This window comes from Alternaria hordeiaustralica (assembly GCF_023758085.1).
Source record: "Alternaria hordeiaustralica strain BMP 2776 chromosome Unknown scaffold_18, whole genome shotgun sequence".
In the NCBI taxonomy this organism is placed as follows: Eukaryota; Fungi; Ascomycota; class Dothideomycetes; order Pleosporales; family Pleosporaceae; genus Alternaria; species Alternaria hordeiaustralica.
The window spans coordinates 379,682-391,824 of NW_026056790.1; the positions used below are offsets into that span (position 1 = coordinate 379,682).

General features: G+C 52.6%; 6 protein-coding genes across 6 annotated transcripts; 3 read left to right on the forward strand and 3 right to left on the reverse strand.

Annotated features, from left to right (window-relative positions):
- Nucleotides 1–1,665: 1,665 nt before the first annotated feature.
- J4E84_007859 (uncharacterized protein) lies at nucleotides 1,666–2,725 on the forward strand (the record flags this gene model as incomplete). The annotated part of the gene is made up of 2 exons (XM_049390437.1): nucleotides 1,666–1,824; nucleotides 1,886–2,725. The coding sequence occupies 2 exons, from the start codon at nucleotides 1,666–1,668 to the stop codon at nucleotides 2,723–2,725; spliced, it is 999 nt and encodes a 332-aa protein (XP_049241897.1).
- Nucleotides 2,726–3,293: 568 nt separating this feature from the next.
- On the forward strand, nucleotides 3,294–4,334 carry J4E84_007860 (uncharacterized protein; the record flags this gene model as incomplete). The annotated part of the gene is made up of 1 exon (XM_049390438.1): nucleotides 3,294–4,334. The coding sequence occupies one exon, from the start codon at nucleotides 3,294–3,296 to the stop codon at nucleotides 4,332–4,334; it is 1,041 nt and encodes a 346-aa protein (XP_049241898.1).
- A 104-nt stretch (nucleotides 4,335–4,438) lies between these two features.
- Nucleotides 4,439–5,062, reverse strand: J4E84_007861 (uncharacterized protein; the record flags this gene model as incomplete). Its single annotated transcript, XM_049390439.1, has 1 exon — nucleotides 4,439–5,062. The coding sequence occupies one exon, from the start codon at nucleotides 5,060–5,062 to the stop codon at nucleotides 4,439–4,441; it is 624 nt and encodes a 207-aa protein (XP_049241899.1).
- Nucleotides 5,063–5,785: 723 nt separating this feature from the next.
- Nucleotides 5,786–8,189, reverse strand: MDR2 (multidrug-resistance transporter mdr2; the record flags this gene model as incomplete). The annotated part of the gene is made up of 2 exons (XM_049390440.1): nucleotides 5,786–6,253; nucleotides 6,300–8,189. The coding sequence occupies 2 exons, from the start codon at nucleotides 8,187–8,189 to the stop codon at nucleotides 5,786–5,788; spliced, it is 2,358 nt and encodes a 785-aa protein (XP_049241900.1).
- Nucleotides 8,190–8,838: 649 nt separating this feature from the next.
- J4E84_007863 (uncharacterized protein) lies at nucleotides 8,839–10,065 on the forward strand (the record flags this gene model as incomplete). The annotated part of the gene is made up of 1 exon (XM_049390441.1): nucleotides 8,839–10,065. One exon carries the CDS (start codon nucleotides 8,839–8,841, stop codon nucleotides 10,063–10,065), a length of 1,227 nt encoding a protein of 408 aa, XP_049241901.1.
- Nucleotides 10,066–10,116: 51 nt separating this feature from the next.
- J4E84_007864 (uncharacterized protein) lies at nucleotides 10,117–11,699 on the reverse strand (the record flags this gene model as incomplete). The annotated part of the gene is made up of 2 exons (XM_049390442.1): nucleotides 10,117–11,448; nucleotides 11,511–11,699. 2 exons carry the CDS (start codon nucleotides 11,697–11,699, stop codon nucleotides 10,117–10,119), a joined length of 1,521 nt encoding a protein of 506 aa, XP_049241902.1.
- Nucleotides 11,700–12,143: the final 444 nt, after the last annotated feature.

Consider the following 12,143-nt stretch of genomic DNA (forward strand, 5'->3'; position numbering starts at 1 on the left):
GATTCTAGCCGTGGCAGAGGGTGTGGGCATGAGGTGAGGCCTGGTGGTGATGGACAAATGTTCGACAGAGGCCGCGCCCGGACGCTTTTCCTACTGCCGATCAACGACGCCTTCAAGGCTGAGATGAGCATCCCGAACGCACACTTCTGCCGAATGACGCTTGCCTGCGCCCCATCGCCGAAACCGCTCGTATTCCCACTTGTCGTGTCCTACTTTATCCGACATAGACCTAGATCAAACCATCTTGCGACCATCTTGACTGCGCCCACCGCATCAGCCCAATCTCCTGATCATGGTGCTCACCGAACGCGTTATATTACACCACCAGCCTTCACCGCAACCACTATGAGCTGAAGCGCAGGCCTTCTCGGCACATAGTCGCGCAAATTCTGTAACATGCCATTGTCACGCCGCCCGGTCCTCGGTCTCTCGGCGGTTATCGCATCTGATAACCAAACTTCGGCTCAGAGCCCGACCCCGCGAGCTACCTATCGTGACTCCGGCCGCTGCTCCTCTCTGAAGACACTAATCCTGCCATGTTTCCCCTCATCTTGAGTGCATCCAGTACCTTCGCGAAAATGTCGCGATCGGGGTATTGCAGCGCTATTACGTCGTTGCAACGCCACACGAAAACCTACCGCACCAAGACTTGCGTTCGCCCAATGTCAGGATATGCCTGATACTTACACCCGTATTCTAATCTAGACTGCCTCTAAACATGTCATACTACGCCACGGCAAGGCTGACAGACCATCGCCCACCACCGCGAACGCGCGCAGGGTCCGCGTCACTATCGTGTTCCGCCATGGTGGAAGAACGTTGAAAACGCTCTCTTAGCGGCCCCACACGCCTCGAGTCTCAATTGCAGATCTATGATGCTACTGTCACGACCCTGAATTCGGGCACTGTCCCATTCGTCACTCTGATGTGGAGGTTTGTGAGATCACTGAGAATCCTTCTTACCGCTTGTAGTAATACGTGACTAACTCAGCTGCATTATGACGAAAACCCATACACCACCCAGAAAGCAAAGTCGCGATGGAACATCACGGTGAGTTCATGATCGATTCACACTGGGCAGCATATGTCTCTCCGATACCGATGAATGGAACTGATAAATGCGCAGCTTGTCTAGCAGCCTGCTTGAACTTCTCCCCACTTTCCGAACTTCGGAATTTCCAAGATCTGGTTGGTATATGCAGGTTAGCTGGCGATGCGATATGCTTGTTGATTACCCACCTCAGTCCGAGTACGAAGTCAACTGTATAACACAGCTCAAAAAGAACAATATTCCCTCGTACAGCGAACCTTGGGTAGAATGATCCTTCCGTAACAAGGAATTGTGGTTCTGCAGCGACCGTGGTCGGGGATTGCTGCTTGCGCTATGTATGTGCTGATTGCGTTTAGCTACCGAACCATTGGGTCAACCAACTTGTGTGTTGACTCATATCCACTCGTTCGAGAACTGTGCATAGCCATCAAATTCTGGATCAGATGCATGGTTGATTGCGATCACTAATATTCAAGCAGCCCGTCATTAGGCAACCTACTCTCAGTACACCAACTACTTCCTTCGCCCACACTCCTAGGTCACCCAACTTAGGTCTTTCGCGCAACACCATTCCAATTTCCAAGGGGCGGTGCGACCGCATATGTGTATCTACTATGACGTTTACCGATGAGCGATGCAAGGAGATCTATATAGAGCTACGAGATCTGTCAAGGACTGGTTACAAGAATCCAGACGGCAGCCCGCGCCTACACAAAGACCCTTCAATCGAAACCAAGGTTCAAGCGCGCATGGAAGCTCTGCTCCCAGATCATGTAAGAATATCCGTCTGAACTGCTTGTGATGAATGCGCTAACTTCGTATGCTATGATTCAGGACAGCCTAGAGAAGTACAAAGCCTGGTGTCGTGAGCGGACCAAGCTCAGTCGACAGCTTCCAGAACCTGCAAGCGCCGACGAGATCATCAAGGCCATAAGAGAAGTGGACTTACTCGACCCAATTTCACGCGGAAACCTATGCGACCTACTCGGGACCGACTTGTACTCTCATATCGACATTGGAACGTATGGCAAGTACCACTACTGTCTGAGGCCAGACCTGTTCCAGTTGAGGCCGGAAGATCACGACATTGATTGGAACGACGCACGCGAGCCGATGCCTAATTGTATCCTTGGTATCAACCTGTCGAAGACAGTTCCGTGGACGGGAGACAGACGTAAGGAGCACAGCTCGGACGAGTCTAGTACCAGCAACATCTCCACTGGTAACGATGGCACCGGGTTCGTATTCATGCAACTAGGCAGAGTGTGCTACCTCGATGACTCCAGAAGGCAGAAGTACCACGACGACGGCAAGTTCCCCATACAGATGCCCTGGTTGGACTCCGGCTTCGTTCTCGTTGTAGTAGTCCGAGACGACGGAAGTGCGGGAGCCCCGTGGCTGCTATTCAACTTCATGCCAGTACACGAACTGGAGGGCTCCAGGTTCCGCATCCCGCAGACTGACGACGAGTGGGGGACGCTTCCAGGCTCTGGTCACCAGTACGTTGCCTTACAGATTGGAGATCGAATTAGCGAGCTCCGATTTGACAAGCAATGGGTCATGACGAGCCGGTTTGGTGAAGACTACAGCCCCCAGCTTGTCGCCGTGGTAAATACGTCATCTACCTCAAGAGGACAGCTCGTGCGACAAAAGATCTTTGAGAATAGTCGTTGAGGTGGCTAGAGGGTGCAGACTGATGGATGATTGAGTTGCACTTTAAGGTGGCGGCGGTGAAACGGCGAACGGGATGCCTAGGTATCTTCATGCCGGAACACCCACCATGTTTCCGAGTTTCCAAGGTCTAGTTGGGGATGCGCAGGATGCACGCCAACTGTTGGAGTCCACCGTGGTCAAATAATCATTGCATTCAAGTTCGATGCAGTAGCAGTCGTACCAAGTCCAGACGTTTTGGAAAGCCGTGGGTCTGATCTTTAGAATGAGGCTATTACATGGGTAGGTATCACTACGCGAAACATACACCAGCTGGACAGGCCAAGTCCACCTTCACGAGCATGGAATCGCAGTACAAACACATTGAGTGTAACTATTTGAAGCGAAAAAACTGATGTCTTTTCCAATCTGGAAAGGGTTCAGAGTTTGGATCATAGACGATGTGACTCACTGATGGTACCATGGTTCACCCGCAGAGCTCAAAGTTGCCTTTCCACACCGCAAGATTGAAATTGACATCTCTTTCCCTCTTTCCTTCACTCAAGATTAAACAAACAAACGAAAAGATACCATGTCATCCCTAACCGACGCCGATTGCGAGAAGATCTTCGCAGAACTCATGGCCAGCGCCATGTCGCAAGCTGGCTATCCCAGCCCCAACGACGGCAGCTCTTCCCACCAGCCCCGAGGCATGGAACAACTCCTTCCCGACATAGCAAGTATAGACAGATATCACGAATGGCGACTCAAGCAAACGAATCAAGAGGCAGAGGAAGCAGAACGCATCCGCCAAAACCAACCACGTCCAACCGCCGCCGACCTCATCAAAGCGGTCCAAGAAACCGACTTCTATGATGGAGAATCGCGCGAAGCCGTTTATGACATACTGAATTGCATAGACAAGGGCGCGCTCGAATGGGGAATGCATTGCGACTACCACTTCGGCCTAGTACCCGATGGGTATGTCAAACTGATATACGAGGATGAAGACGTGGACTGGGACGATCAACGCGAGTGGCCGGAATTCGGAGATATACTTGGTATCAATATGTGGAAGAGAGCATCCGATACCGAGACCGCAGGAGCCCAGCCTAAGGAAATTGAACCAGATCAATCTGGACTCACAAACGAGTCTAGAGGCAACGACGCCACGGGCTTTGTGTTTATGCAGCTGGGCCGGGTGTTCTGTCTTAAAGACTGTGACTTGGAAAGTAACAAACAAAGGGCTAGAAGAAACGAATGGCAGAGATCCTGGTCTGACTCTAACTTCATCCTCGTCGTCGCTATCGAGGAGAATGGAAGAGCAGGCGCGCCGTGGTTGGTGTGTAACTTCAATCCAGAAAATGATATTGAAGGCGGTCGCACCAAGATGCCGCAATCAAAACGGTTTTGGGGCACTACTTTGGGAGACGGTGTTCAGTACAAAGCTCTCAAGATTGCGGACGATATTGAGGAGCTCAAACAAGGGAAGGCATGGGATGTTACGATGAAGTTTGGCAGCGAGTCTGACATACAAATCGTACCCGCCGTCTTTGATGGAGAGGGGAAAGAGAAGAGGCTCCTGCGACACAAGGTTCGCAAGGAAGAGCTTACGGAATGGGTTGAGGTCTAACATCCTACGCGATATGCAGTCATGCACGTACCCTGGCTCACGATCGATCTCCTACACCAACAAACAACAATACGCTTATCATTAAGACTACACAGCCTTCCCATCTAATACTTCCCACTCTCCCTAACCAACCCCTCCTTCTCATTCTCCCCCTTCCCCCTCAACGCCCACTCAGGCGCCTCATCAACCTCATCCTCCTCCGCCTTATCCCCCTCCTCCTTAGTCTTATGCACACTACTCGGCAAATGCTCCGCAGGCGCATACACCGTAATCAACTCCAAGGGCTGATCCCCCTTAGTAACAAACTGATGTTGCGTGCCAGCCGGCACAACAACAACATCACCAGCTTTAACCTCCTGGTCCTTGCCATTCACCGTCGCTAGCCCCTTTCCGGATGTGAAAAGCAGGATCTGGTCGACGAGATGGACTTCGTCGCCGATCTCGCCGTTGACGGGGACTTCCATGGCGACGATTTGCGAGTAGAGGCCTGTGTGTAGGACGGTGCGGAAGTCGCCGAAACTGCGTTTTTCGGACATGAGGCCGGGGAAATGCACCATTTCGTGTTTGGGGGGTGCGTTCTCGCGGTTTCCGACTTTCTTCAAGGCGTCCATTTTGGCGGCGTAGAGGCGAGGGGTGGATGTGCTGAAGGATTTGGTGATGGGGACTGGACTTCGCTTTGTGAGTGTGGATGTGGAGAGGCGGAGAAGACGGGTTGTGGTGTTGAGCATTAGGGAGGAATTGGTTTGGGATGGATGGGCTTTGGGGTCGAGTGAGATGGGGATTATATGGCACGTTGCTTTTGCATCACGGTATACATCGCGTCAGCGCGCGTTAGGTGTGGAGGGTCTAGACTGCATGGTATGCATGACGTCACCATCGCGTTACCTCACGATGTACGGGGAGATTGCCTCGTTCGGTACGCTAGTGTGTTCAGTAGAGCCTTGATTGGTAGCCTCTCCTGTATCAGGGTGTGGTGCGTGCTATGAGTGGTGTCGTACCTGATTATGTGATGACATGGCGATGCAGGGTGCGATCAGGGTGCTAAAGGAGCTAGTGAAGCGTCCCGACATGTTTTGCAGAGTGTAGAGTGATATTGAGAGGAGAATGATTGTTTGATTGTAGTTGCAAGCCTCACATGCTTGGGTAGTCAGAACGTGAACTATATCCTAGGCTATGGCAATGTAGGAGCTTGATCGTATAAGTTCTTATGTGATCAAATCGCACCACTCCAATAGCGCCATGCGAGAGGGCGATCTCTCTGATCTCCCTGCGGAGCGCATTCTGCTTTTGGAATGCGTGGTTTGGCCCAAGCGTGCAGCAACCCTGGTGCTATGTGGAGGTTCATTGTTGGTGGCGGGCTTGCCCACCGTTGCTTCCATGAAGAAGCAGGAGAGTCGCGCAAAATCGCCACGACTGCCATTGGATATGATACAAATAAAGATGCAGCTTCACTAGACACGGTTGCGGCCAGCAGCTTCTTCCTTCTCCTCATCAAGCTCTCGCTCGATTTCCTCTTCTTCCGTAGGCTTTGGGGCCTTGACGTCCTTAGCAGGCACGTCACCACCGCTCATCTGCCATTCCATGAGTTTGTTGAATGCACCCTCTGGGTTCGAGCTGAGCTGTTCGTAGGTGCCTTCCTCGGCTACCCTACCTTCAGAGTCGATGCAGATAATACGGTCGGACCGTTTGATCGTTGATAGACGATGGGCGATGCTAATAGTTGTGTTGTTTTCTTGGAGAAGCTTGTTTAGCGCTTGGTTCACAAGAGTTTCAGACTCGGCGTCCAGGGCACTCGTGGCTTCGTCGAGGATAAGGATGTCGGGCTTCTTGATGAGTGCTCGTGCGATGGCAATACGTTGCTTCTGACCTCCGGAGAGTTGAGTTCCTCTTGCACCAGCGTGTGTTTCAAGGCCATCAGGCTGTGCTTGTTAGCGGGGCTTTCATATGATAGGGGGTTGTACGTACGAAATCGCTGATGAACTGGCAGTTGGCCTTGCGGGCAGCAGCCACGATCTCAGCACGTGTAGCGTTGGGTACGCCATATGCGATGTTCTCTGCGATTGTGCCAGAGAAGAGTACAGGCTCTTGGCCGACGTAGCCAATCTTCCTCCTCAATTGCTTTGCGTTCAAGGTGGTGATGTCTCGGCCGTCGATGGTCACGGTTCCGGAGTTGGGGACGTAGAAACGTAGAAGGAGACTAGCGACTGTAGACTTGCCAGCTCCACTGGGTGCAACGATGGCCACATTAGTACCCTGCTCAATCCTGAAGCTGAGGTCCTTGAAGATGGTTACCGCTGGTCTGGTCGGGTAGCTGAAGTTGACGTTCTTGAATTCGATGGGGCCACGCGCCGACTTGACTGGCAGACCCTTGGTGGGCGATATTGTTGGGTTGCGATCCTGGAGTTCGAAGAGACGACTGGCAGCTCCAACGCCCTTCATCATCTCGCCGTAGAAGCCGGAAAGACCAACCATACTAGAACCAGCATAGACGGTGTACATCAAGAACGAGGACAGTTCACCGATAGAGATGACGCCGTTCTTGACCATGTTACTACCAACGTATAGGATGGAGATGATGGTCAGGTTGCCCATTAGTCCAGTACTTCCGTAAAAGCTCGCGGCAACAACCGCTTCCTTCTTTCCTAAAGCGAATATCCTCTTGATCTGCCGGTTGTATCGTGATGCTTCTTGAACCTCTCCAGCGAAGGCTTGACTTGTTCTGACGTTCCCTAGCCGCTCTTCGGCGATCTTGGTCAATGTTCCCAAGTTCTTCTGGATTTTGCGACTGAGGTTTCGTAGCGACCGACCGGAGAAGAAGGCGACGAGGGCGACAGGCGGGGCGATCAGTGCGAGAATACCGGTAAGCTTCAGACTGACGAAACCCATCATGGCGAAACCAGCTGCACCGCTGACGAGCGCACGTAGACCGTCCGACAAGTTTTGTGTGATGCTCTTTCCAACGATGATGGTATCCGAACCCAGACGGGAGATGAGATCTCCAACCCTGTTGGCGTCGAAGAATTCGGCGTTTTGGACGAAGGTCTTGCGGTAGAGCTGCGATCGAAGACGTGCGACGATACGCTCTCCGACGATTCGAAGGATGATGATACGCCCAAAGTTGAACGCAGCGCCGGTCGTCAAGACACCTGCTAGTCCGAAGTAGAAGATAGATGGAGACACGCCAAAGAGTAGACCATTGGTGTTCTCAGTCGAGGTAGCGGCGTCCAAGATCTTGCCAATTGAGAAGGGTACCGAGAGAGAAATGCCAGAACCGAGGAGTAAGAACAGGAAGGCCCAGGAGAGTACGCCCAGCTCAGGTCGGGCAATTTTGATCAGTCTCCAGATCTCCTTCATGCCGCCTGGTGCGCCCGAAGAGCCAGACCCGTCTTTGCTGAGTTTGGCGCTCAAGTTGACCTGCTTCGCCTGCGCTGCCTTTTCGGACTTTGCAAAGCCTTGTTCCTCGTTCTCGGGCTCGCCATCGTGCTCTTCCAAGTCTACGATGCCCTTTTGTTTGATTTCCTCTTTGTATGATATGCGCTGTCTCGCAGGCTTGGCATTGCTTGAGGCTTCCGCTAGTAGTCGCGATGTCGTGAACATGCGAGCTGGTGTGTGTAGGCCATTGTTGCGTGTGGTGCCCGCGGCTGCGAGTCGGAGGATTGATGACGGTGCGAAGAGGGACGGCGCGCAGCTATTCGGTGACGCCTTGGGTATTGAAGCTTTCGGTATTGGCGTCGTAGCGAAGGATCTCGAAATGGCGGGTGTTGTCGTCGAGATGCGCGACTGTATATTTGAAAAGAGGGCTCCGTTGCCTGGGCCGTGCCAGGCCTTTGCGGAGAAAGCCAGCGGGGCGCGCATGGCTGGCGGAGGGTAGACGAGGCGGCTACCGGACGTGAAGATGGAATTGGGGCGTTATTGAGGCATTCGACATGGCCATGGACGTGCGGACGTGGGAGTGGACGACTTCGGACATGTCAATCAAAAGTTCGGCGCCTCGCTGATGACGACAGGACCGCCGCGTCGATCGCCTGCGTGCCGCGGCTCGATCTCCGAGAGTCCCTGAAGCAGGGCACCATCAACTTCACGCCCGCGTTCAAGGGTCTTTGCAATGATCACGTTCTAGATTCCCAGTGTTTTTATGGATGTCTATTGTCTGAATGTTTGTGACTGCACGACGTGATCGCCGCGGGACGCTGCAGCTTTGCGCGCTCTAGGTCGTCTCCTTGTTCACCCCCACGCCAAATCGATGAGGTTTACACACAGGAAGTTCAATCTCTCAAACGAAGAAGGTTCAAATATGACTCAATATACACCTGCTTCATACAGGTTGCCTTGAGGCTCATGCGCGGCGTGAACGGAAGGCGCGACCGCCTGAGTCATCTTCACTCATACACCAGGCATCAACCCATGTCTCAGCCCCAACAGCGATGCATCTCAGAATATGTTCTACTGTTGCACATAACTCATCGATGAGCTGCACAGTCGTACGGCAGCATTGTTCGTAGCCATGGCGTCCACACCTCAAACACCGACACCAATCCATCTAGACGGCACGACCCTCGAAGGTGGAGGCCAGCTCCTACGGGTAGCCCTCTGTCTCTCGAGCCTAACCAGAAAGCCAATCCACATCAGCAAAATCCGAGGCAAGCGCTCCGGCGGCGGGGGACTCAAAGCCCAGCATTTGACCTGTGTGCAGTGGCTAGGACAAGCAAGCAATGCGAACATCGACAGTGCAGAACTCAAGAGCAAGGAAATCACCTTCATACCATCCAAGATCGTCGAACAATTCAACAGCGTACTCGATGCTGGCGACGTGCGGATCAAACAAAGCACCCCCGGAAGTGTCAATCTAGTTCTTCAAGCCATCTTACCGTACATCATCTTCTCTGGAGTTGAAACGCCGATACGTATATGTATCGATGGAGGCACCAACGTTTCCAACTCTCCATCTATCGACTACGTCATTCAGGTCCTCATACCAATGTTGGAACTCATCGGCATACCACACATCGGCATTCAGATCCATTCGCGGGGCTGGTCACAGGGAAGTGCCACTGTTGGCATCGTCACATACACAATTTCGCCTATGAGAGAAAGACTATCAGCGTTTCAGTTACTCAACAGAGAAGAGATTGTCAGTGTAACGGCGACGATCATCGCACCCAAAGACACTGAGCGGCAATTCCGCGAGGAACTCGATGTCATGTTTGAGAGACGCCAGTCTCGGTTCTTCGGCTATGCGGGCGACCACGATGGTGGGATTGACACTACATTTGAAGATTCACACCACGACAAACGTTACTACCTCCTACTAGTAGCGACCACGTCCAACGGCATGAAGCTTGGCCGCGACTGGCTATACAATCGTGGGTTCCGTGCTGGGAAGCTCGAACAGATCATCCCCACCGTCGTGAAGAAGGTATCCGATGATTTGTTAACAGAGATCGAGCATGGTGGCTGCGTGGACGAGCACCTGCGGGACCAGTTGGTAGTGTTCCAGGCGCTCGCCAAGGGAAGAAGCAAGGTGTATGGAGGGAAGAGGAAGGATGTGCTGATGGAACCCAGTCTGCATGCCAAGACTGCACAGTGGGTAGCAAAGGAGGTACTTGGTGTGGAATTTGATGATGAAGGTGGATGTGAAGGCATTGGATACTTGTCACATAATGTGGATAAGAATGATGTGACGGGGGATGACGTTGCAAAGGACCTACAGAGCATGAACATCTCTTCATGAGACAAGTACGTAGTAACGATGGATATCTTCCCATTGAATCGTCCACAAACTCTACAGCGCATACCTAAAATGCTTCGCTTGCTTATCCGTCAAATCGCTGAATCCATCCCGAATGGCCTGATCATCTTCGCCCTGACCATACATCCTATCCCTCCTCTTGTTCTCCCAGCCCATCCACATAGCCAGTACACCTCCAATCACCACCATTGCGCAATAGCAAACGATGAGCCCCGTCAATGCCGAGAAATAACGTGGCGCCTCCCTCGCGAAGAAGATGTTCGCTCCTGCGATATTGCCCGCCGCGTAAAAAACGAACCACATCCCGTTCGCAGTGCTACGCTTCGTGTGACCCGCGATGTTCGTCGTGAGCAGATTCCAGGACAAGATAACCGGAGCGCCGATGATGTACTGCAGCCAGGTACATCCAACAAGGCTCCAGCGTTCCGATAGCGGCGTGAGTCGAATCCCCAACAACCCAGCCAGCGGCGGCAAACAAACCAGAGCCAGGATAAGACACCTTGTATCCCTAAAGTAACCCGCCGCAAGTCCACACAGCGGCACAACAACAAACTCAATAGCCCCAGTCGGAAGCTGAAGCAACGTAGCATAAATGCCACTAAACCCAAACCCCCTGATAAGACTCGACGAGAAGTTCGACACACCGCCGTTAATAACACCACAGCACAGCCCAATCAGACTAATACAAAGCACCTTGAAATCCAGCACCGCCTCCAGCGCCTGATGTTTCTGAAACTGCTTCGTCTTAACGCCAATCATATTGCTCGCAATACGATCAATCGCCACGATGCGCTGTTTATGGTTCAGGAACTTGGCGGTGGATGGACTATCAGGCATAACCCAGAGGAACACCCACGCCCAGACGAAGTTCAACAGGCCGATGACGAGGAAGATGAGCTGCCAGGTTTTGATATGCGCGGAATGCGCGTGGCCGAGGCCGTAGCCGAGGAGCGCACCGACCATGGTTGCCATGCCGTTGAAAGAGAGGAACACGCACATACGAACGGGCTGTTCGTCGCGGCGGTAAAACATGCTGACTATGTTCATGATGGCCGGGCTGATGCTGGCTTCGAACATGCCGAGGAAGAAGCGGAGGGCTAGCATGCCGGAGTAGTTTTTCGCTGCGACGTGGCAGCAGAGGAGGATGGACCAGAGGAGGATCATTAGGCCGGTGTATTTCGAGACGGGGAGGCGTTGGATGAGGTAGTTTGCGGGGAGCGCCCAGAAGAGGTAGCCGAAATTGAAGATGGCGGCGACCCAGCCGTAGCGGTCGCCTTGGAGGCCGAGGTCGGGGGTTAGGGTGTAGGCGTTTGCGTAGTTTAGGGAGAGTTTGTCCAGGAATTGGATCATGTATGTTATGCAGATCTAGGGTGGTTCTTTAGCTGTGCTGTCTTATAGCTTAGTGGTATGACTTCGAGAGAACGTACCATCGGCATGATGACCCAATCGATCTTTCTCAAGACGACTTTGCGCTCTGCTTCCAGCTCTTCTCTTGAGTATTGTTGGACCTCGAGGTACAGATCTGCACCGATATCGCGCATCTGCTTCTCAGCAGCGAGTTGGCCCTCATCGATGCTAGCCTCTCGCGCTGGCGAGATCTCCTCTTTCTCTCCCATTTTGACTCTGCGCAGTTGTTGTTGAAAAGGATGTTGATGCTTCAATTCCGGATCTAGCTACCTAGGTATTGACCTGGGAGGGGTAGAGACGCAACAACCGAAGACCCAGGCAACGACTTCCCACAGGCAGTAATAATGTTTGATAGCTAATACATACAGCGGGGTTATGACATCTGTACTTAAGTGTATCAGTCAAGGCCTCCCACCCTTGGCAACGGCCGTGAACGCAGCTATCGGCTATCTTGCCAAGGCAGTCTTATCGTTGTGTTGAGCATTGCATATCGCTACCTAGGCCGGCCGTAGCACATGCAGGTGGATGATGTTGCTGCACGCCATTGGTGTTGTTGATCCTTCGGCATGTCGAATCGGATAATTCCGCGGGTACAGTTACCCTGGTTGGAGTAGCCTGAGATAGCGCGCGAATGTAATGTCAACTCCAAATGC